This window comes from Hippocampus zosterae, chromosome 4 (genome assembly GCF_025434085.1).
Source record: "Hippocampus zosterae strain Florida chromosome 4, ASM2543408v3, whole genome shotgun sequence".
Classification (NCBI taxonomy): domain Eukaryota; kingdom Metazoa; phylum Chordata; class Actinopteri; order Syngnathiformes; family Syngnathidae; genus Hippocampus; species Hippocampus zosterae.
The window spans coordinates 10,528,383-10,553,984 of record NC_067454.1 but is presented as its reverse complement, the minus strand read 5'-3'; the positions used below and the strand labels follow the sequence as shown (position 1 = coordinate 10,553,984).

The 25,602-nt window shown below is 41.5% G+C and overlaps 1 protein-coding gene across 5 annotated transcripts in view; it reads left to right on the top strand.

The window, feature by feature from the left end:
• tln2a (talin 2a) overlaps positions 1 to 24,623 on the top strand; it is a 79,061-nt gene extending 54,438 nt beyond the window's left edge. For 2 of the 5 annotated variants that reach the window (XM_052062813.1, XM_052062812.1), the window contains exons 29-58: positions 160 to 368; positions 1,015 to 1,134; positions 1,254 to 1,451; positions 1,624 to 1,763; positions 2,731 to 2,824; positions 3,102 to 3,191; positions 3,287 to 3,409; positions 3,875 to 4,018; positions 4,238 to 4,399; positions 4,601 to 4,741; positions 4,826 to 5,007; positions 5,319 to 5,451; positions 6,714 to 6,815; positions 7,807 to 7,977; positions 8,272 to 8,418; positions 10,826 to 10,927; positions 11,012 to 11,131; positions 11,215 to 11,361; positions 12,726 to 12,892; positions 14,004 to 14,187; positions 14,269 to 14,394; positions 15,577 to 15,693; positions 16,093 to 16,278; positions 16,351 to 16,458; positions 16,763 to 16,868; positions 18,058 to 18,182; positions 20,722 to 20,910; positions 20,985 to 21,167; positions 21,482 to 21,607; positions 22,086 to 24,623. In XM_052062813.1, the coding sequence (XP_051918773.1) occupies positions 160 to 368; positions 1,015 to 1,134; positions 1,254 to 1,451; positions 1,624 to 1,763; positions 2,731 to 2,824; positions 3,102 to 3,191; positions 3,287 to 3,409; positions 3,875 to 4,018; positions 4,238 to 4,399; positions 4,601 to 4,741; positions 4,826 to 5,007; positions 5,319 to 5,451; positions 6,714 to 6,815; positions 7,807 to 7,977; positions 8,272 to 8,418; positions 10,826 to 10,927; positions 11,012 to 11,131; positions 11,215 to 11,361; positions 12,726 to 12,892; positions 14,004 to 14,187; positions 14,269 to 14,394; positions 15,577 to 15,693; positions 16,093 to 16,278; positions 16,351 to 16,458; positions 16,763 to 16,868; positions 18,058 to 18,182; positions 20,722 to 20,910; positions 20,985 to 21,167; positions 21,482 to 21,607; positions 22,086 to 22,214 (4,271 nt within the window). In that variant the 3' untranslated portion in view covers positions 22,215 to 24,623. The other 3 variants (XM_052062814.1, XM_052062816.1, XM_052062815.1) reach the window with 3 other exon arrangements.
• Positions 24,624 to 25,602: the final 979 nt, after the last annotated feature.

Genomic DNA, 25,602 nt, shown 5'->3' with positions numbered 1-25,602 from the left:
ATATATATATATGCGAAAAATAAATCAATTGAAAAAAAAAGGACAAAAAAAATCAGCCTGCTAAATAATTTAATTGATAACATCACTTAATCCCCCAGCTCTACTTCAAATAACGTATTTCATGCATTCCAATGATGCTCACGATAACTCATACGGCAGGCATAGCAGCCAGGGAGACAGCACAGGCCTTGAAGACGCTGGCACAGGCGGCCCGCGGAGTAGCCGCATCCACCACCGATCCCAAAGCCGCCGCCGCCATGCTGGACTCTGCCCGCGACGTCATGGATGGATCGGCGCTTCTCATCCACGAGGCCAAGGAAGCACTTGCTTGTCCCGGAGATGCTGAGAGCCAGCAGAGGTTGGCTCAGGTGAGATCTGAGAGCATTTAATATGAATTTGGACTTTGGACGCATTTCTTGTGCCATCTCTTGTGCAGCTGATCTTTTTTCTGCACAGAATACTCTCAGATCCAGAACTGTACCAAATACTAAAATAAGACGATCTTTATGCCAGGGATGTCCCGATAACACTGTTTTGGCACCCGAATTGAAGTCGGCAGATTTAAGTATCTGCCTAGAACATGGGCATGTATCCGACTTTTCTCAAATACATTTTGAAATATACATACAACAATGTGTGTGTGTGTGTGTGCGTGTGCGCGCGCGCGTGTATATATATATATATATAAAGTGATGAAACTTCCTTCCACCTGCAATTGCCTGATAATTCAGTCTTTCTGGTAAATATTTACATGTAGGAGAAGAAAGTAAGCAGCTCAACATCTGTCGTTTTAGCCAAGGGAAAGCGTCGTAATTAAGCAGGTGTCATATTTTATCAGCAAAACATTCTCAATGATTTATGCCTCGCCATCTCATTTTCCCAACTTAATTAATACTCTGGGTAGCGATAAACACCAAGGTGGTGCTGCTTGTTAATGCAATAGCGTTTTGTATTATAGATCATCACGCTTGGGATTTGTTTTTAATGTTCCGTCGGTCATCCTTGAACCTGCAGGTGGCCAAGGCCGTGTCTCATTCACTGAACAACTGCGTCAACTGTCTGCCTGGTCAGAAGGACGTGGACATGGCTCTCAAGAGCATAGGAGAGGCCAGCAAGAAGCTTCTCATTGAAAATGTGAGTTGAACGAAGCCTCCCTCGCAAAAAACAAACAAACAAAAAAAAATCATAAGCATAGGGAGTTAATAAACGCTTGGAAAAAAACCCAGTGCAGTAACTCTGACTTTGCTTTTTAGATCCCACCAGCCTCCAAGACATTTCAGGAGGCGCAGAGTGAGCTCAACCAGACAGCGGCCGACCTCAACCAGTCTGCAGGTGAAGTGGTTCACGCCTCAAGAGGCTCTAGCAGCCAGCTGGCGGTGGCGTCGGGGAAGTTCAGTGAAGACTTTGACGAGTTCCTGGACGCTGGCATCGAGATGGCAGGGCACACTCAGGTCCTTCTCCATCTTATTTTTTTCCAGTGTTGAACGGGCCGCATAAGATGATATGGCGGGCCAGATCTGGCCCCCCGGACTTGACTCTGACACGTGATCTACAGTAATGTTTTTTTTCTCAAAAGTAATTTGCATGTGTTGTTGTTTTGTGTCATGCGGCTCATCATCTCAGAAGAGGGACGACCAAGTGCAGGTGATCAGTAACCTGAAGAACATCTCCATGGCCTCCAGCAAACTGCTGCTGGCTGCCAAGAGCCTGTCAGTGGATCCCGCTGCGGGGAATGCCAAGAACCTGCTAGCAGCCGCTGCAAGGTGCCACAGCAATGTGTTATATGCACTGATGTCAATGGTCCCCAGAAGTGTCCTTCCCTTCAGAACAGTGATTTTTTTTCAAAATGTATCACATACCGTGAGAGAGGGAGTCTATTTATCATGAGGGCTCCCTCTAGCGGTATGAAAAAGAATCACTGAATTATATTTTCTTGAATCTTAAATTAGCCTATGTTCTGTTGCCGTTGTTGTTGTTGTTGTTTTTTTTTAATTCAGTGCACTTCAAAATAGTTCTCGTACTTTAAAGATATACATTTGCATTTCCTTTTTATGGAAATGTTTCTTTTCAAACACTTGTAACGTTTTTGGGCAATTCTTTTTTATTTAATCCTTATTTGTCTATTTTTGCTGTATTTAAATCGATTAGTCAACTGCAAATTTTAGCTCCAGATGACATTATGTGTCCCTAAATGTATTTGGACACTGATATATATATATAAACATTTTGGAAATAAATTAAGGCATATATATCTATATATATATAGATATATATGCCTTAATTTATTTCCAAAATTTGACCTATAGAAGGATTTTACCATGCATTGTAATTTAGCGATGACATTTCAGAAATAAATTCCACGTGTCGCTGAGCCCAAAACTTAATTCATAAACCTGACAAAATATATGACCATATTCTTAACCTGCCTTACTAGATTTGAAAAAAAAGGGCAGATTTAAATCTGCACCCCAAAAAAAATCGCGAAACGTTGACTCGCAACTTTGATAAATTTCTTTTTTTTTTTTTTTAATGTCAGCCAGTGTTATGAAACCATTCAGAATATTACAGTGGCTAAAAATATTTTTCTAAACACTTAGGCCTACGATATTTTCTCGTTGGTCATTCTAGTGGTTTTTGGGAAAGCTGAGTATTTTTTTAGGTGGCACTGAGCATAAAAAGCTTGAGAAAGACTGCTTTTATAATTTTATAATATTCTGTTTGTCATTTCAGAGCTGTAACTGACAGCATCAACCAGCTGATCACGCTGTGCACTCAGCAGGCGCCCGGCCAGAAGGAGTGTGATAATGCTCTGAGAGAGCTCGAGGTAAACCGCGCTCATTTTTAATCGTTATGCTACAGGTTTGAGGAGTATGACATGAGGTTTGCCACCACTGTTCAGCAAATTTTAGCTTGACACTGTCAGCGAATATTGTTCTGTATATTTGTTAAAATAAAAAGGATATTTATTTTTGAAGGATATCAGACGTAAGATGTTTTGTCACCCTGCTTATAATTTTGTTGTTTCAATGGGTTTTGTGTTAAAGGCAAACACGTTCCGATGTTATACCTCTGCATGAAAGAAATTGATTAAATCCTTCCAGGCCGTCAGAGGAATGCTGGACAACCCCAATGAACCCATAAATGACCTCTCCTACTTTGACTGCATCGAGAGTGTCATGGAAAATTCCAAGGTAGGCCTTCCAGGTCCACCAGCTGGGAGCTAAAACATCCCTCATTTCTTAACAATCCGTTACTTCTCCCTTTTCATTCATGGTGGTCTGTTAAGGTCTTGGGAGAGTCAATGGCGGGAATTTCCCAGAACTGCAAGACGGGAGATGTGATGTCATTTGGAGACTGTGTCAGATTTGCGTCCAAGGCCCTGTGTGGGCTCACTGAAGCTGCTGGACAGGTACATGTCATGTCATTGATTCATGTGGATTGATTACAGTGCACTACATCATTCATGCGATCACAATTTTGCTGATTTTTTTTTTGTTTTTTGGGTGGAACATATCTAGCCATTTGCCACAGAAATCTCTATGTATAGTTTGGAAATCACTAGTTTATTATTACCGTTTTACAGAGATGGGGATGACAGAATACAGTGATTATTTGACTTAACTCGTTAAATTCATTCCAAATTAACGTTCCCCATTGAAATGCCATTATCACCAAGACCCCATTTTGGATACATTTTATGCCTGCATTTTTGGGGGGGTATGTTTAAATAGCAATGCGTTTATAAAGTGGGTCTGTGATTAAAGCATGAAGGTATAACATAAATGTTTTTTGGTTTTATATGGTGTCTTTATTTCATGGCTTTTCATTTATAATGCCCCCTTAATTTTTTAAAATATATATTTTTTAACCGTAGGCATCCTACCTAGTGGGTGTGTCCGATCCCAACAGTCATGCAGGCCACCAAGGATTGGTGGACCCCATCCAGTTTGCGAAAGCCAACCAGGCAATTCAAACAGCCTGTCAGAATCTTGTGGATCCGGAAAGTAACGCCTCCCAGGTACAAGCAGCCATAAAATAATACAGCCTAATGGTAGTTCTTCTTTTTTGTTTTCCAGGTTTTAACTATAAAAGGATTTAAAATGGGTGAAAATTTCACTTCATGCTTTGGAGGGCTAATATAAGATATTACAATCAAGGATACTCTGAGTAAATGTTGTAGTGACCTTTAATGGACCGTGACGCCTCTGCCCCCCACAACCTCCCTCTAATATCGCAGGTGCTCTCAGCAGCCACCATTGTTGCAAAGCACACATCTGCGCTGTGCAACGCCTGCCGCTTGGCCTCCTCCAAGACGACCAACCCAGTCGCCAAGAGGCACTTTGTCCAGTCGGCTAAGGAGGTAGCCAACAGCACCGCCAACCTGGTCAAAACCATTAAGGTGGGTCTAGTCCAGCTAAAGCCTAATAAGTTTGGACACATGTTCATCTAGGATTTAACCTAACCGAACCTGTATGTGTTGGATTACAGAATCAATTTATTCATAGCAGCTAATTTCACATTTGTTTCAAGTTTAATTATTTTAATCAGCTGCAGCAAACCTTTGTACTTGACCCTTTGCTGATGTCTTTTTCGGCCTTAGGCTCTCGATGGAGATTTCTCGGATGAGAACAGGAACAGATGTCGAGTGGCCACGGCTCCGCTCATCGAAGCGGTGGAAAACCTGACAATATTTGCGTCCAACCCAGAATTTGCGAGCATCCCGGCTAAGATCAGCCACGAGGTCGGTTACAGCTGCTTTTTGTGTAGTTTAATGAGCAAAGACCATTTTGTGTCTTAAGTCTTTAACAAACTTGTTCCCCTGCAGGGTTCTACGGCTCAGGAGCCAATCATCCAATCAGCACGCTCCATGCTTGACAGTTCCACCTACCTGCTCAAGTCTGCCCGTTCGTTGGTTATCAACCCCAAAGACCCGCCCACTTGGTCTGTTCTGGCCGGTCATTCCCGCACCGTCTCTGACTCCATCAAGAGTCTCATCACAGCCATCCGGTTTGTTGTGGAAGGGGGGCGGGCTCTTAAACTGTGTTAAAGCTCGTCTCATTGACTTTTAGTTTCTATATAAATATACATGTATTGTACTCTTAAAACTAGGTTCCAAGTTCACATATTTACAGCAAAAAGGTGGAATATAAGTACTTTCAATACAGCGTTTTAAATAAAAATGTAAGTGTCTCCTCATTTGGATGACAAATACCTCCTCTCTTTTTCAATCTCTGTCTTCTGCACTACCTGTTTATCATCCTTCACCCTCGCTCCCTCATCCATTTTACTGCTCTCTCTCCGGCCCATTTCCTTCTCAGGGACAAAGCCCCCGGCCAGCGGGAGTGCGACTCATCCATCGATAACATCAACAAATGTATCCGGGACATTGAGCAGGCCTCTTTGGCTGCGGTCAGCCAGAATTTACCCAGCAGGGATGACATCTCTCTGGAGGTAAGGAACCGTTAGGAAAGGACTCTGAATATTTCCTTTTTTTTCCCTTCCAAATACTCATCTTTGTCAAATGATGCCTTCATTTGATGTTTTGTGTATATATTGGATACTCGGTGTTATGCATGCTCTTAGCCGACATCCTTTCTGTTGATTTAGACTGCTGTCAATCCTCCTCTTTGTTTTAGTAATCTAATTTCCAACTACTGTATGAAATTTTTGGTCCAATTTGACATCAAGTTTATTTTGTCATATTTTAACATAACATGTCATTTTTATTTAAGTCAACAGCATCTGGCTTATTGTATCTCATTGAAAAGGTAGATGGCTTTAAAGCTTTTCATGCATTTTTAAATTTACAAATCGGAATAACTCAATCTGATTTTGCCGATGATTTGTTGATTCTTAAAAATTAAGTAGCTTGAATATTTAGGGCTTCTACAAATATATTTCTTCAGCAAGTCTGGTGGATTTCTTTGCTGCATTTACAAGTTAATTCATGTTGGAAGATGACAACAAGAAACACATCTTGGCATCATACCTTCTCGAATTAAGATGTACAATATTGAATTGTAATCCCACTGAATCGAATCGTACCCCTTTAAAATGACCCTACCTTGAATCGTAGACGTTATGCATATTAAATCGTCTTTTATTGGAGAGATGCACATGTAGCTACCGAAAGAACACCATACCTGCAGTGACGCAGAATGTTGACCGCTTGGAGCTTTGGGGCTGTTTTTCGTCGGCTGGAACCAGGACTTTCGTCAAAGGGAATTATGAACGGCTCCAAATAGCAACATGGACCTAGTCAGGCTTTTGCGAGAAAGATGAAGAAAAACTTCATACGTCAACATGACAGTGACCCAAAGCACAAATTAATAAAAGAATACCTTCATCGGAAGATTTAGACTTTTAGAATGGCCTAGCCAGAGCCCAGACCTAAACCTGAACAAACATCTGTGAGTAATGAGTCTGAGACTAATGAGGGCTGTGTACAGCACATGTCCTCGCAATCTCACAGATGTGGAGTGCCAAACTGATGGATTCCTACCAAAAAAGATTGAGTGCTGTCAGAAATGCCAAAAGTGCTGCAATCAAGTATTAATTTGTGAGTTATTGTATGATTTTTCTTCTCTTTGAAATGATTTCTCTTTGAGGGAATATATGTCAAGTTTGCAGGTGAAGCACTTTGAATGCAATTCCACCTCTCCCATAAAAGGCCACACCGGACCAAATGTACTTTCATTTCCTCTTCTTTTCAGGCCCTGCAAGAGCAGCTGACATCCTCCGTGCAGGAAATTGGCCACTTAATCGACCCTGTTTCCACTGCTGCCAGAGGCGAAGCCTCCCAACTAGGACACAAGGTACAGTATGTAGGGCAACACATTAATGTCTTTGCTTAACTACTTTAGCTGTGAAGCAAGACAAAAGTGACAGTACAGTTTACTCCGTTTAACACAGGGGTGGGGGGAGGGGGGGCTATGTTCCAGACCGAGCCACAAAAGATTAAAAAAATGTGATTTGGAGAAACCGTATCAAAACTCGTTTTAGAAAATTGTTTTATCTGTCCTCACTTATTAAAACACATTTTAAATGTAGTTGAACACACACAAAAAGTTGCAGGTGTCAGATGTGTCCGGTTACATTCATGCGTATGCAAGGGGGGGGGGGGGTTGTATGTGACATTGCGTGAGTGTCTGCACGTGAGCTGTGGCCTTCAGCAGTTCATGTGGGTTTAAGGGATGCTTTGCTCTCTTTTGCGTTTCAATATATGCTTCAAATATTTGCGTATACATATCCTGTATATCAAAGTTTAGGGAAAACCACACAGTTTTCCAGTAATGTACTTGACACTAAAATTGTCTTAATCTCACCAGTAAAACAATTCTTAGGGATTGGTGGAAGGATGTTTGAGAATGAATTCAATATCCTACTAGTGTGCTACAAATAAGCTCTAAAATGACTTAAAGGCCAATCATTTGTTTTGCCTTACCATACACATAGAAAAGAGCATATTCGTCCATTATATGAATAATTGCATAAACAACTGACCGGCCATTTTGAACTTTTATTCACCGTGCGTAACCTTTCATTCATAATATGGCATACTGGTAAGATATCAAATAAATACTCAAACGACTTGCAAAATACATCACACCATCATCGCAAGTATCCCTTGATGCCATGCAGGTATGCCCCCTAGCGGCTATTAGAAGCATAAAGATGGCATCAGACTAATCTAAGTCGATTTTCTGTGTTTTGAGACATCGCCATGACAAAATGAAGATTTTTTTTTTTTTTTTTTTTGGTCTGAAATCATACTCCACACACAACTGATGTGCGTTTTGACCTCAGGTGAGCCAGCTGGCCAGCTACTTTGACCCACTGATCAGGGCAGCAGTGGGCGTGGCATCCAAGCTGAAGGACCACCAGCAGCAGATGACCTTCCTGGATCAGACCAAGACCCTGGCCGAGTCCGCCTTGCAGATGCTGTACGCTGCCAAGGAGGGGGGAGGAAATCGCAAGGTCAGATCTTTGGTGGTTTTTGTCTTCCGCCATGCAGGTTTTACCTTAAGCAAGTTTTATCAGCCTACTAATAATTCAGCGTGTCCATAAAGTCTCTTTACAAATTGATTCGAAAGGCAAATATCTTCAATACACAAATGCTGGAAATTATGACAAAAAGAGGAGTACATCTGCCGCTTCCTTTGCATTCGGAACTGTTGTCTCCGGATGAACAAAATGTAATTACAAGACAACAGAGGCCTTCTTTAGCTTGGTGGCCTACGTGTGATTGTGCATTGTCGTGACAACTGTCAGGCGTGCCACACGCACGACGCCATCGCCGAGGCCTCCCAGTTAATGAAGGAGGCGGTGGATGACATCATGGTGACGCTGAACGAGGCTGCCAGTGAAGTTGGAATGGTCGGCGGCATGGTGGATTCCATTGCGGAGGCCATGGCCAAGGTAAATCCACTTTAATATAGGAAACATCCATTTTCTCTTTTTTTGTTTTTTATTTTTACTTTGTGTCATGCTTTTTGTGCTCAGACTCCAAGGGTAGCGTTTTTACCTACGATGTTCAAGGGTATTTTTTTTCAAACCCATACCAGTACCAGTATTCACTCTCTGAGCACTCACTCAAACAGAGTACAGTCACATCTGCTACTTTTGATGTATGAAATGTCATTTAACACAGTGACAAAAAAAAGACAAAGACCTTTCTTTTTGACACTGACAAGTCACAGATTTATCAAACTGCAGCAATTTAGTGCTGCCAAGGAGGATTTACTTGATGTAAAGATGTTTTTTTTATTTATTTATTTTGCCCACCGTGTCTGTGGCTGTTATCAGGATCCTCCACAATACCCGATCCTTTAAACTTTAAAATAAAGCTAATATGGGCCCGATACGATACTCACGCATCCCTACTTTTTACTGCATGCCCTGACTTAGCCTAATTGGCTCGTGCAAGTGAACTAGCCCTCATCCAGCCCCGCATACTCCCGATGAGTACAGATTTCCTTGACGACTGGGAGAAGCTCCCAAAAAATAACAAATAAAATAGCAACTGTGAACTACGAAGCAATGCAAGCCCCGAGTCTACAAGATGGCATAGATTCTAATTTCCCTGGTGGTGGTGGCAGCACTTTAAAACCAAGCTGGCGAGTTCTACAAATCATTGTATTTGGCCCATGCGGCACAAATCGCTCAACAACAAAATGCGCCCAGCCCACCGAATTGCCAACTTTATCAAGCAGTCAAGTATGCATTGCTTATCAGAGGCGAAGGCTGATCTGTGCACTGAAAAAAAAATGCAGCTCTTTTGGCTTTGATGTGCCTCTGGATTCTCAGCAAGGATAGCTGATTTCATAATATTTCCTCTTTTTAAATTGTGCATCACTTTATATCGAACTACTGCAGCTCTGTCTATTCACAGATGTCAAATTCCCAAGTGTCACCTTTCAATAGGCTAAGTCAACATGAAGTACCTGTGATATTGCAGACTGCTTTCAGCCGGCACGCTCCTTCTCCACGACCAGCATTAGTCCTCTGCTGGCTTCTCTGTGATGTGTTAATTTAACACAGACGCTGTAATGTATGCAGTGCAAGATGATTATCACATTTTTGAAAACTTGCAAGCCTTATTTTAAACTGTGATTAAATACTCACCAGATGCTTCCTGCAGCGGCAACTCTAACAATCAATTTTACTTTTCCCAATATGATCACTTTTGTCACACAGTTATTTATTTAGTAATGTGCTTGTTGTGATGATCGTAAATGCATTGTCTTTTGTATTAGGAGCACGAGGATATGCACTATGCTGTGCAGTATATACTGTACCAAAACTCCAATTAGTCGCCATCCACTTAAAACACCTCCTTAAATGGATATCTCCCTTATTCTCCCCTAGTAGAAAACTAATGGTAATAATTATTCTGTAAGTCAAATCTAATTATGCTTTCGATGCCATACCCCATACATGGACATTGCAAAGTTATTTACTGAGGCCATTTAAACTCGTTGCCATTAAAACAGCAGCAACTGCCAAAGCACATAAAAGGCCTGCAAGTTGAATTAAAATCTGGAGTCTAAATTATTAAAGGGGATCTTTAGTGCAGAATACCTCTTAAACTGTGATTAAAATTCCAATAGACTGACCTGTGGTCATCTCACAATGTGTACATTCATGTTTATGTTGCACAATTAATTTGCTCTGTCTGCCCTTCCTGCATTGCTTCTTTCCGTGTATTATTTCTATGCAATGTTCTTTTTTTTGTTTGCTTTTAAACTCGCAGTTCAATACAGTGTGGCCCGAGGGTTAGGGGGAGAAACATTTATCATTCCTTATATATGCTAGAAGATGGCGGCACAGCCCTACTTTTGTATAAATGAAGCTCCTCAACTCACATTAACATGGTTTACTGGCACCAAGATGTCACAGGATGACTGCAGAGTTCTGAATGGAGCTCCTTAGCTTAGTCAACATAGTTTCTTGGCTTCAGGATACCACAACATGGTGCCAAACAATACATGTATTGCCTTGGTCTGAGCACAAAAACAGCACAGCAAATTCTGTTGGTCATTTTTTCAGGATAGGTTCCCCCTAAAAAAAAAAATCACATATAGGTGAAAATGCCAAACTATGACTATACAGTATAGAGTTCATCTCCGTAATATTGTTTAATATTCCTGCAAAATTGTGTGCAGATATACTCCTTCCTCCTTAATAGAGGCCTATTTCATCTGCTGTTGAGTATCATAAACGCATTATACTATTCGCATTAGATGTCATTTGTAGTTTTAGTTTTGTCATATTCCAAAATGCATCCTTTTTTGAAAAGCAAACTGAATGTCTCTTGTTTATTCAGCTGGATGAGGGAACACCACCTGAGCCCGAGGGCTCATTCGTGGATTACCAGACCAGTATGGTGAAGCACTCCAAAGCTATTGCAGTCACGGCTCAGGAAATGGTATACCGCACGACACTTTCAAATGTTACACAATTTAACATTTTAAGAAAATGGTATGGAATGTTTTGCTGTGTTATGATTCAGATGACGAAATCAGTGACATGTCCGGACGATCTCGGAGGTCTGGCCTCTCAGGTAACGGTCGACTTCAGCCAACTTGCCGTCGACGGACGGATGGCCGCCCACACGGCCGAGCCAGAAGAGGTGTGAACAGTGACCCTCGCGCATATCAGAAAGCAACGCACGGGGGGCTGTCATGAGCAACTTCTCTATTTTGTCTTCCCCAGATCGGCTTCCAGATCAAGACCCGAGTGCAAGAGCTGGGCCACGGCTGCATCTTCCTGGTGCAGAAGGCCGGGGCGCTGCAGATCACTCCCTCCGACGGGTTCACCAAGCGAGAGCTCATCGACTGTGCGCGCACCGTCACGGAGAAGGTTAGCTGCGTCATGAAGATGACGCTTTTTTTTGGAGTCCATATTCATGTCATTCGATTTGATACCTTATAACCACATACTTGTAATTCCCCAGTGAACTCACGCTTTCTCAAGCTACATGTGTGATTTGTATTGTCGTTAACTGGATTACCAAGAGCCAAAATGAACTATAAGTCATCTGGTCTATTATTAGAATTAAATTACATTACTCTGCATTTGTCTTAATGCTTACTTGGTCACAGAGAAATCGATCAAGCATGACGGCGTTTGGATTTTAAACTCATTTGTACGACCATTCTTCAGTCGATTCAAATGGGGTAGGAAATTTACAAAAATTAAGCAATTTCCAATATTATGCTGTCTTAACTCATTCAATCCCAGCATTTTACTGGATTTTGACTAATCTTGCCAGGCCCACAGAATATTTGGTTCTAATCTTCTATATATATATTGCGCGTCGTCCCGCACGCGGTCTGTCCCTTTTCAAAACGTACCTACTTCACCGCGCCGCTGCGCGCCGCCACTGCGCCGCTCAGGCAGTGGCTCACTACCATCGCGCGGGCATCTTAGCGAAAAAATGTCATCTACCCACAAGCATTGCAATGAAATTGTTAGTTATTTAGTAGAGCTAAACATCTCTTTATTTTCGCGATAAGCAATGAAGATGAACAAAAAGTTGAACCAAGCAACAACACTTTTGTGGGCCGAAGGCCCACCTTACCAGCCTTCCGCAGGAACTAGCTGATGAGCCGCCTGGAGGGCGGCGAACCACCACCTTACCAGCCTTCCGCAGGAACTAGCTGATGAGCCGCCCGGAGGGCGGCGAACCAGCTAGTGCTATATAAACATGGAGCCTACCAAAATAGTTTCAACTCTTCTTTCAGCAGAAAAAAAATCTTTTCCCTTCTTCAGCAATCGGCATTACAAAATGGCTAAGTTTCATGAAAATGGTGATTCCTGGGCAAAAAAACTGAAAAAAAGAGCTTTTTGTAAACGCATGCATTTCAAGCACGTGAGGCACCACTGCCACCTACTGGTCGCTTTTTTAAAAACATGATTTACAATGCAATGCATCAGACCCTCCTCCTCTCTGTGAAGCAAAAAAAAAAAGACTTAGACATACAAGTACGTCCTTGGTAGGCGGGGCCTAATTTTAAAAAGAGGCACAAGTTCGTCTTGTGGAAGGAAAGAGTTAACTCGACTCGCTTGCATGAGCTTTCCCCACATGCACAAACATCTTTGACACCCATAAAAAATGTTTTTTAAATGTTTAATTATTCTGACTGTTGTCTTTTGAACATACACATGCTGTATTCGATTGTCCCCTGCATGATTCGAGGTTGTCATGGTGTGCGCGTCTTCAGGTGTCCTTGGTGCTGTCGGCACTTCAGGCAGGCAACAAGGGAACGCAGGCCTGCATCACAGCGGCCAGCGCCGTATCTGGCATCATTGCCGATCTGGACACCACCATCATGTTCGCCTCGGCTGGCACGCTCAACGCTGAGAATGATGAGTCCTTTGCCGACCACAGGTGGGATTGGCAAAATCTGTCTGTTCGCCTTCATGAATTTCTCACGTCTGTAGTTAAAAATGTGGCTTCTGGTTATCTGTTATCCAAAGCTGACAGAATGACTTAGTAGCTGGCAGGCAAAAGGGAGGCAAAATGACTCCTGTCAGACTTCTGTCAGGAGTGCACTTTCTGACTTCTGACTTCTGTCAGAAAGTGCAAATCACCCTCAGGATTTAAAAGATGAAGTGTCACATCGTCCATTGTTTTGAAGACGTCTCGAAAATATTTTCTCACCCTGACAACTAAAGGAGACAAAAGTCTGCTATTATTTGATGCTTTGACCGAAAAGATGATCCAAGATTGAAATCGTTTCGTGTGCGTGTGCGTGTGCGTGTGCGTGGGCGTGGGCGTGGGCGTGGGCGTGGGCGTGGGCGTGGGCGTGGGCGTGTGTGTGTGTGTGTGTGTGTGTGTGTGTGTGTGTGTGAGAGAAATTGTCCATCACGTCCATCCAGTGGCTTGAAAGTGGAAAACGCACAGAAATCCTGTTTCCTGTTTTTGATCTTTCAATTTACATTCATTTTATTTCATAATTGGTTCAGAAATGGAAAGCTTATCTAGGAAAAAATCAGCACAACATTTAATCGTATTTAGGTGTCTATTTTGGATATTCAGAGATAGAATTACTTATATCGTAGATGCTTTTCTGTGTACTCATAAAGATTTGTGTGCTTATCACAGAACTGGAATGAAGACGGTCAGTTTTATTCATCCATCCATTTTCTGAACCGCTTTATGCTCACAAGGGCCAAGAGGCATGCTGGAGCTTCAAATTAATTGTGTAAAAAGAATAGTTTTTTACATTATGCAGTGAGGTTTTTCTTCACACAAACTTAGCTGTTAAAAAAAATTATAGCAAAATGGGAAGACAAAAATTAGATCATCTTTGTATGAGTAATTAATTACCGCGAAGTAAATCTTACTCAGTTACGAATTGAAAAGAATATTTTGGCTGAAGCGCTTGAATTGAATGACATTAGATTGTCCATTTACAATGCTGAGGAGGATATGAAGCTCTCTTAATAAATGCTAACATATTTCTTCCAAACCTTTCCCATGACTCTCTCTTTCTCAGAGAAAACATTCTGAAGACAGCCAAAGCTCTGGTGGAGGACACAAAGATGTTGGTGTCAGGTGCCGCTTCCAGTCAGGACAAGTTGGCGCAGGCCGCGCAGTCATCTGCCAAAACCATCACCCAGCTCACTGATGTGGTCAAACTAGGCGCGGCCAGCATTGGTTCCGATGATCCAGAGACACAGGTCCGTCAGTTTCGGTGTCATAGCAACATGACCTCACTTTTCTTATTGCCTCATCTCATGAAATTATTGTTTTAACTCAAGGTGGTTCTGATAAATGCTGTCAAAGATGTCGCCAAGGCACTGGCAGAGCTCATCAGTGCCACCAAGTGTGCCTCCGGTAAAGCGGCGGACGACCCGTCCATGTACCAGCTGAAGGGCGCGGCCAAGGTGCGGGCATCATTATATCCATCCATTTCTGTAGCGGATGACTTTATTAATAAGGTCACGAATGAGCAAGAATCAATCTCAGCTGACCCTTGGCGAGAGGTGGCGGTAATGGAGGTGAAAATACAAAATAGCCGAAACAATACAAGTAGTATAGAAAGCTGTTTAAGGATTTACATGTACAATGTCTTTGTCCTCACAAGTATACTTGACATTGGAGTTGGACGACCACATGCTACTAGTGAGGCAAAACTGTGGACTAGTTGACATCTGGCTGATACAAGTACTAAATGTACAAAACTGTAAATGTTAAAGTGCATGTAAAATAAAAATACAGGTAGACGCAATATATATTTTAAATTTGATATACCACAGAGTGTTACTAAAAACCCCTGCAGAATTTAAATGATTAAAAACTAATTAAGTGTGAAATATCAACAGTTCCACTCAAATGCCAACTGTCAATCAAATACCACTGCTGCGACGCTCACACCAATCTTCTCTTCTCCTATGAGGGGGAATGGCATCAATCAAACACAACCCTACTTTTTATATGGTAACTAATTCACAGGGGTCAATAAACAAATGCTGCGTGATGTTACTAATGTAAATAACCCCCAAAAATGTGCTTTTTGTTAAAAGGAAATAGTCAAACAATCCTTTATGGATGTTAGTGTACAGACAAGTACAATATAGATCTTGTGCACCTCCTATTGTTCATAATAGAGACCTACAACCCTTATTGACAAACCAACCATGCTCGCTCGCGCATGAAGTTGATAATTATGTAAATGTTGCATCACCATTTCATCATTTTTGTCGTTGGGCACGTTGTAGTTACGGTTTCCCTTTGAGGGCCGTTGTGAATTTTGGGAAACCATATACAGTAAATGTTTAATCCCATGCACATATTACAATCACGGCGCACAATAAATTAATGGATAACTAGTTTCAAAATCAGAAGTTAAGAATAATGACTGTTATTGTGGATTACATATGACAATTTGAAATGTTTAGTTCAGACTTTAGCACGCATCATCGAACTTGACATGCTCGATTTGCTTTCGCGGGCCAGATAAAATGATGTGGCGGGCCAGATCTGGCCCCCGGGCCTTGACTTTGACATATGTTATTTAGAGGGTTACAGTGCAAGGACCATGAATGCTTGATAACTATTGCTTTCAGGTGATGGTGACCAATGTGACGTCCCTGCTGAAGACGGTGAAGGCCGTTGAGGACGAGGCCACGCGAGGCACCCGAGCGCTGGAGGCCACCATCGAGTGCATCAAACAGGAAATGGCGGTGAGAGAATATTGGCTGACTGACGGAATGATTAAATCCAGTGGTCATGCTAAATTAATGCATGCCTTTGTTGAGAATAATTACCTTATTCCCTCCTACTTCCTGTACAAGATGGTAATTTTTGTACTCATGAGCCAAATAGTTTTCTTACATTACTCACTGTCATTAAATTATGATTTTTATAAAGCCTGTCATCATCATTGAATAAATGAATAAACTGATGTGCTTTGCAGCCTTTATTGTATTAATTTAAGATGAGCACATTTTACATTTACTTCAAATGAACTAATAATCATTAAAAAAATATATTTTGTTGACATTTGAAAAAAAGTGAGATGAATTCTGGTGCATTTGGCTTGTCAAGTGACTTCTGCCCCCTCTGTCAACTCTCATCCGCAGTTGTTCCAGTCCCGGGACCCTCCACGGAAAACAACCACGCCCGAAGAGTTCATCCGCATAACCAAAGGCATCACTTTGGCGACAGCCAAAGCGGTGGCCGCCGGCAACTCGGCCCGACAGGAGGACATCATCCACACGGCCAACCTGAGCCGCAAGGCCATTTCCGACATGCTTGCCAGCTGCAAGGTTCTCTTGAGTTTTATCCAGCGACCCTGAAAGCGTTTGCCCTTGCGATGTTGATTGTGTTGTGTTCTGCAGCAAGCGGCGTATCATCCTGACGTCAACGAGGAAGTGAAGAATAGGGCGCTGAGATTTGGATCAGAGTGTACCACTGGGTACATCGATCTACTTGAACAAGTTCTCATGGTGGGTGGTTTCTGTGTTGCAAATTATTTTACATACAGTATTTTCCACCTGTTTGGAATGATATTTGACCTCACTTGTTAGTGTTACCTTTGACCTTAGCCCCTATCTTATACCCATAATGTTAATGTTATGTGCCTTGGCTGCATCCAATGTGTCTGATAGTGTCAATCAAAAATGAGCAATGTTACATTTATATAGGCCGAAATTCTAAAGAAACTCTTGGATTGGCTCTCACTCTCTTTTGGTGTATTTATAGTCATGGTCATTTACTTTTGTGTGTGTGTGTGTGTGTGTGTGTGCATAGGTGTTGCAGAGGCCCACTCCTGAGCAGAAGCAGCAGCTGGCTGGATGTTCAAAACGAGTGGCCGGAGCGGTCACAGAACTCATCCAGTCTGCGGAGGCCATGAAAGGTAATCAGCCTCTCACGCACACACATAACAGTCAATATGTTGCTCAAATAAATCAAATTTTTGGGACAATTTTGTAATTGACAATTTTCCGAAATGTCTTTTTTTTGGGGGGGGGGGGTATCCAAACATGAGCACACGGTGTTTTTGAAAACAATGCAAAGATTTTTGCTCTATCTCTAAACTTAGTGAGGTTTTTTTTCTCTCTCCCTTCACAACAACAACAAAGATTTTCATTGTGTTTCGGCTAAGAAAAAAACTACTAAATTAAAAAGAGATACCTGCGCTTAGTGTTCTTGGACGAGCAGTGAAATAAAATCCTTTTCATTCAGTCCTCAATATGCGCAAAAAAAACAACCTTATTTTTGTTTTGTTAATCTCCCCCCTCCCCCATGTATAGTTATGACTACATTTTAAACTTGTACATTATGAATGCCATTTTTCTATTTTATTCTCAAAAAGGCAGAGGAGAGTTTGCATAGAGTATTGACGCACAAAATGCAGTGTACGTCCTCCGACCACCATGGCAGCTGCAGTTAGAATCACACTAACCGTTAAGACATCTCATTGATTACAGCTTGAATAGGAAGTGCAAAGGTAATATTGGACAATGAGCCACACGCTGCTTCACCAAATGCATTATCTCATCACTTTCAGCTTCTTCTGGTAAAATTCCCTTGACTCTACTCCTTTCCTCTGTGACTCGAAACACTCCTTGGACTTATGTTCATGAGAGACGTTGTGGTTGTTTTCCAAATTAACACTTCTCTATTGCAGACCACATGATTAATAATTATTCCCGGAGACATTTTTTTTAACCCTCCTGTCTTCCTCGTTTTGATTTATCGCAGCAGATGGGGGTAAGTTAGTATTGTTCTCTGTCCCGTGACTGACTTCACCCAATGCTTGACACTTCTTTTTTTTTTTTTCCCCGCCACTCATCTTATGGCCGCTAACACTGAATCATTTCACCCCATCTCTAAGTCCAGCTGCTGCACGGAGTCGTCATCACCCAACCCGCTTTGTTTTTAGGCACCTGTATCACTTCATGCGTGTTGTGGTGAATATGGCACACGGCGAATGTGTGGCTCTGCCGATGGTCTGTCGTCGTGAGGCATGATCCGGAGATGCGTTGAAGCTTTTTTCCACAAGCGCCTCTTTGTAACCGGCATGTTCTCACGGCTCCATCCAGGTTCTGAGTGGGTGGACCCCGAGGATCCGACAGTGATTGCGGAGACGGAGCTGCTCGGGGCAGCGGCGTCCATTGAGGCGGCTGCAAAGAAGCTGGAGCAACTCAAACCTCGAGCCAAGCCCAAGGTGAGACACCACACGAGAAGTTAGGGATATCGGGCTTTGGGTTGAAACTTCAGGATGATCCTAAAATGCACTTTACTCGTGATCTTCTCTAAACTTTTGACAGTTCGATGTTTTTGGTACTTTTGGCACTACTTTCTGTTCTCTAACAAGGAGCTCAATGGTAAAATTCACAAGTGGTATTTTGTTGTTTGTTTGTTTTCCAATGATGTCCACTTCTTGAGACAGTGGCCACTTACCTTTGAGAACATCCTGTTGGATCAATATTTAGGTGTTGTCTTGGTTTCATGATATCAAAATGTGAACAGTATTGATGAAGAGGACTGTTTGAATGTCACATCTTTTTTGAACCACAATTTGAATTGGTTGATTCAGTGGTCAAACCCCTGCTGTGAGTTTTGCTGGTCAGCTCCTTGTTATCGAACTGCAAGCTGTGCAAAAAGTACTGAAACGCTGAACAGGTGGACATGTTCATTCTAAAGTCCCGTGAAGGTCAAATTAAGTTCATCTTTCTAGGTTATCGTGCATTTTGACTTTGTTTTGAAATTTCACACCTGAGTTTTTACAACAACTGTAAATCCTTCCCAATGCGCCTGTTGAGCAAGGTCAAGTATAATCAGTTCTCAGTATTTTCAGGAATTGTGGATGTTGTCTGTTGTTGTCTCTTCCCTGTTGAGATATTCCCTATACTGTACACCCCCAACCTACAGGGATTTCACGACACCAGTGCTAGGGGTTACGAAAACCCTATCCGAAATCTATGTAGCCTCGCCCAAGCCCTTGCAGCATTTAATTTCCACCCATTTGCCAAACCGCTGATTTTTATATTCTAAAATATTTTTATTCATTATTTTCTCAGCCCCCGTATGTATGGACCCTTAGTTCCGGCCGAGAAAAGAAAAAGAAATCCTGGAGCAATGCGTGCCAATCTATAAACCTCAGCCCCGCCTTTTGTAAATACCCAAATCGTTAGTTCAAAGGTTTTGAATAGCCATCACAAGATTTGGCCATTTTCCCTTCTGCCTTGTTTCTTCTTCCTCCTCCATCCTTCCATCTGTGGATAACCGAGCTAAATCTCCTTGCCGTTCATACATGCAGTATGCTTTTTTTCAATCCGCAGCAAATCAGCAAATTAATCCCCTCAATCCCTGACCTTTAACCCCCACCAACCCTTTCCTTGCCTGCCCCTGCCCCTGCCTCAGGAGGCCTCCTCTGCAGGGCTCTGTCTGATATGTTTGATATATTAGGTTGTTATTCAGTCCCAACTATATATCAAACATATTCCTACAGTGTCCCGCTCTGTCTACAGACTTGTGGTGCGTGAATGTGCGTATGTCTGTGTGTTTGTGCGCAAGCGCTCACTTGTGTTATTCATCCGCACACTTCACTTTATTGCAATATGATAAATAGCCCCTGCAGCCACTCGCTGTGCCATTCAGATTCTTCAGCATTGGTTTATCGTGAGCGCAGACCTCCATCAACTCACCTTCAGCAAATGTCAGAATTTTGTAATTTAGATGGCTGATTCACAAAAAAAAAACAAAAAAAAATAGGGAAATGTCAAAAACAGCCACAAAAATTATTTTAAGATGAATTGGAAAAAAAGAATGCATTTTTTTATCTATAAAGAACTACAGTTTAAATGACTTCAATTTAAAAAGTAAAAATAAAATAAATGTCAATTAAAGTTGGGGGCGGAGGTGTCATGGGGAAGTGAGGGAGTTCCAAATGTGTGACTTTTTTGAAAATGAAGAAAAAACTAAGAGGGAAAATATAACTGGTAATATGTATTTTTTTTAAAACGTTTTAAAAATAAAAACAACTCCAAAAGTCAAATAATAATGGTAATGATAGAACTGAACTAAATTCTCAAACACTTAAATTCTTAAAAAAAAAAAATCGGTGGACATGTATAATGAAAAATGAAGGAATAGATCATTAAAAAAAAAAGAAAGGTAGAGGTCATTACTAAAATACAAAAAAGAATCACACAGAGCATTAAAATGTACTATACTGTTTGGTATGCGAACAACCAAAAAAGAAAAAGAAATGAGTCACCGAAATTTGTTTTTTCCAAAATATTTTTTCATCACTTCCCACATCCTGTAATGCCAAAAATATAACTTAAAACTGTTGCATTATTCTCTGAGAAGTGAAGAAAACTGTGTAAAAATTACCTTGTAACATGTTTGTTTTTGTTTATTTATTTTTTAAAAGCTAACACAGGCAATTTGATAACTTCTTCCTTGGCCCCTTCATCTTCCGACAAAGTTTGGTGGGAAATAAAAGTTGTTTAATTGTGTTTAATCACACCAACTCAGTCAAATTAGGATGAAGACATCGACGCTGAAGTGGAGGCTCGTCGATTGGGGAGTAAAAATAAAAGCTCAGATTGGTTTGGTTTGATAGCGGTATGTTGCTGTGTGACTGGTGCGGATGAGGGGCCTTCAGAAGTTCTCGGTACACGATGTACAATATGCATGTATACACAATAAGCGATAGAAGTGTAATGGGAGCGTGTGTTGCTGTTCTTTGACTTCAGTTGGCAGACGAAACGTTAAACTTTGAGGAGCAGATCCTGGAGGCGGCCAAGTCCATCGCCGCCGCCACCAGCGCCCTGGTCAAATCCGCCTCGGCCGCCCAGAGGGAGCTGGTGGCTCAAGGCAAAGTGGGCTCCATTCCCGCCAACGCCGTAGACGACGGACAGTGGTCCCAGGGGCTCATCTCGGCTGTGAGTACGACGGACGTTTGATCGGCTTGACGCAATTTGACGAGATGGCTGATGAATCGTGCGCCTTCACTCAGGCACGTATGGTGGCAGCGGCCACGAGCAACTTATGCGAAGCGGCCAACGCGTCCGTGCAAGGCCACGCCAGCGAGGAGAAGCTCATCTCGTCAGCCAAGCAGGTGGCCGCCTCCACTGCACAGCTGCTGGTGGCCTGCAAGGTCAAGGCTGACCAAGACTCTGAAGCCATGAGGAGACTGCAGGTCTGCATTTCAGATCCGTTTTTCCCGATACCAGCTGCCAACCATCCAGTTTGTTTGCGTTAACTTGCGTGTACAGCTGCAACTACTGATTATTTTGACGATCAATTCATCTGTTGATTAATTTTGGATTATTTTTAAAATAATTTATAATGACTCATATATGTGTGTATATACTGTATATCGATTATTTCCTTTTTCAAAGTCACAGCAGATGTTTACAGATGTTTCAAGCTCTCAGTGGAATATTACCGTGCAACATTTTTTGGTACGTCCTGGTGGTTTTACATGACGGGCCCCATTGGATTTCCAACCAGATTGCTGGCAATGCAGTCAAGAAGGCATCCGACAACCTGGTTCGAGCCGCTCAGAAGGCGGCATTTGATAAAGCTGACGAAGACAACGTGGTGGTCAAGACCAAGTTCGTGGGAGGGATTGCACAGGTAAATAACAACACCCGATTCCCAGGTCTGTTTTAGTGTAAATATTGAAGTGATTTCATAATTTCAGCCATTTAAAAAAATATATATATATATGTGTGTATATATATATGTGTGTATATATATATATGTGTATATATATATATATGTGTGTATATATATATATATATATGTGTGTATATATATATGTGTATATATATATATATGTTTCAATTTTTACATGTTCTTAAATTCTTTGTGAATAAGTAATACGGATGATTTCCTCTATTTTTCCCCCTCCATTTTAAGACTATAGATTACTTACAGTACATTCCAGCATTAATGTTAATTTATTACAATTGTTTTGGTACGGATCCAGGATTTGTTCCCATATATTATTTCTAATCATTTCACCTTCGTCAGAACCTGTTCCGATCCAAATGAACCTGGAGACAAAGAATGTATTTATTAATTTGTCATTCTTCGGTTGTCTTCCGTTCAGATCATCGCTGCTCAGGAGGAGATGCTGAGGAAGGAGCGTGAGCTGGAGGAAGCCCGCAAGAAGTTGGCTCAGATCCGACAGCAGCAGTACAAGTTCTTGCCGAGTGAACTGCGCGAGGACAACAACTAAACCAAACACACAAACCAACGATCCCTTGAAATGTCTCCTCTGCTGTGAGACTTGTTGGAAGCGAACAGTTCCGCGTTGTCTTCAAAATGAAGGCTTTTGAGACAAACACGATTGTCTCCTCGTACGACAACGCAGCTACTTCGACTGATCTCAAACCGATTGTGACCCGATTGGGAGTGACCTTATGAAATGTTTTATTCACAAATGATTGTTTACCCGCATTGAGAAGTTCCCATGTTGTGTGAAAGCCTCTTTAATGGCCATGAGAAGTTACATTAACTCATTGACGAAGGATGGTTTTACACAGTTGTCACTGTAAATTTGACTCATGGACATTTTCTGTGTTAACCCCCCCCCCCCCCCCCCCCCAACATGCAACATGATCTGCATGTTTATCTTCGACCTTTAATCTACAATGTGCAGCCTTTTAGACTCAAAGGTGACTTATAGAGACTGGGAAGGAATATTTATTTTTATTTTGAGGGTGCTTTTTTTTGTCGCAGAAATCTTTCACCTCCAATTTTGTAATCACACTTTGGGGAAATTAATCTGATGCAATAACAAGGATCGTGCTGTAGAGGGCAGTGTCGGTGTCCTGTGTCGATCAATGCAAAGTACCAACTATAATTAAAAATGCTTAATGTCCCTTCTACCGCGAAATAAGTTGAAATTTGTTAGATTGGCTGGCAATGAGAAATACCTCAAAATATTGCGTCTTCATCTTTTTCAATAGTTTTTGCGTATTTTAATAACTTTAAGACTGAAGGCATCTCGGCAGAAATCAAACGCAATTCTGCAACATGAATTGAAAAAGCAATCTTTATTTTTTTTAAATGAAGGGTATGGCTTTATGAATATACTACCTGCAATAGATGAGCCCTTTGTTTACCAAAATGTGATTATAATTGGCTTTTTGCCTTACCTTATGTCCTGTGTTACAACATACTGTAATTTACATGTAGGCTGGATGTTCAGGTCAGCGCATGGCTTCAAGTGCATCATCAAATCTATATGGATGCACAAATACCTTGACGTAACTTTAAAATGGACATTTTTCGCGTGTGTGTGTTTGTGTGTGTGTGCGCGCGCTCATAATGTTATTTTTATTATTAGTGCCTTAGTCCATAGCCTATACAGTCTCTACAGTGGTGTGTGTGTGTGTGTGTGTGTGTGTCAGTGGAAGCACAAGCATTTTTGGCATTGAATGTCATTTGTTGTTGTTCTGGGTGTTAACTTCATCCAAGTCTCGAATGACTTGCATCCACAAAGCCACTCTTCACGGTGACACATTTAATGGCTTTTTTTTTTTTGAGGGGGGGTAGTGATATGGAACTGGTTCAATGCAATATAATCATGTTGCAACTTTCTGACACATTTAAAAGCTCTTCAGGTGGCTGATGAGAAAAGTTCACTACATTTACATGGTGCTTGTTAATTTTGAATCACGCAAAAAATTTTGGGAGATGATACAACTGCCAGACGGGATTTTCATCATGTTCCTCGTCAGTTTGATACTTTTTTAGAGGGGTGTCAAAGTGGTTCGCTGCATTTTCATGAAGGTTTTCACCATTCTGCCTCATGTAAGTTCTTTCTATACGTAACGGGTCACTGCAATGTCATGGGGTCTCAACATCGTGACACATTTTAAAAATTTTATAAGGATGTTATCAGTAATTTACTGCATTTCCTTGATGTTGCTCTCTCACACTGACTTCAGGATTTTTTGGGGGGTTGATGACAATGTTGCATTGCTTTTTTTTTTTAATCGTATCATGATTCTCAAAGAAGCATTTCTGAGGACTGGATTTCATCAAGTTCCTTGTGTATGCCCTTTTGGGGCATGGTAGGACTGCATGTTCATCATGTCTTAATTTCTGACATGCAAGACCTTTTAAGGAGATGAGCAAACTGGTCTGCTATATTTTGAGTTATCTCATCCTTCTGACTCATTTACAGACTTTTTTTATGATGCTAATACTGCATTTCCACATTGTTTCTCATCATTATGACACATTTAAAGGCCTTATTGAGTTATGCTGGTACTGTTTCACTGTGGGCCTTTTTTCATATGATCATAGTGAAACCTAGATCTGGCAGTCTTTGGTTTTAAAACCAATGCAAACTGGATTTGTTTGTCAGTCAATCAGCCCCTTTTCGAATGTGTTGACTACAGAGGCGTTGTATGAATGAGTAGCTTCCCTCCCATCGCCTCCGATAGCCTTGATACTTAAGTTCTGTTACATAAACATTTGTCACCATTAGAATGGTGTGAGACATTTTACAGATGTTGTATGTGTTACCTTTAACAGATAGACAGTAAAGATGGCATATATAAGATATTTATCCGGTCACGATAAAAATTATTTTTTTGTATTTACTGGAAATAAAGTGTTGCATTGTGTCAACGGCCCTCTGTGTGAGTATTATGATTTACTTAATTATGTTCCATGGTATATTTAATGCCTTGTTTTGTCCCTCTTTCAAAAGTAAAACACACTGGGAGAATGAAACCTACTAAGCCGCAATTTGATTCAGGTTGTGGGTGAACTGGGGGCCTATCCCAGCCTACTTTGAGTGAGAGGCGTGGTGTACGCTGGACTGGTTCACAGCCATTCGCGGGACACATGAAGACAAACAATACACACATTCACACCGATGGACAAAGAACTGGCTTGCATGTTTGGAATGCGGGAGGAAACCTCGACAAAATACACGCCAAGCCCAACCAGCTGGGATTATGTTATTTTAGTTGTCCTGAATTGGCTTTCTGTAGAATTTAATGGCTGGTGAATTTTTAAAGCTTAAATAAATAAATAAATAATGTGAAACCCTTCAATCCTTTCATTTATGCCAATTGATGATGATTATGTCACTGTAATTCATGCCCGAGTGGGGGACATATGTTGTGTTCTGTTCCGCCATTAAGGAGAGCTCTCAAGTGTCCTGTTGCTTTAGTGTCAGTACAAGATGGCATTTCTGAGTCAGCAGTAAAACTGAGGCTGTGGGCAAGCCAGACGATCCACTGATAGCCAAGCTAAATTTGTCAGCCGCTAAAATTTGAGGAGGCCACCTTAATTATGGCCGCCAACAGCTGCTCCTTGTACTCCTTTTAGATAAGGAATCCCTTTTACCGCATACTTTATTAAAAAATATGTATATCTGACAGTTGACGGTGGGAATGCAGGCTACCAACTGGGACCGAATTGAGCAAGTGTTTTGCAAGCAGCGACACCACAAACATATTCACCCATCACAGCACTTGAATGTAAGCCAAAAAGGCAAGCCCAAACATACGATGTTCACATATAATATTTCATAACATAGTGCAGCCACCTTCATTCATCTTACAGTAGAGCTTCTAATGTCATACATTAATTTGTATCCGAAT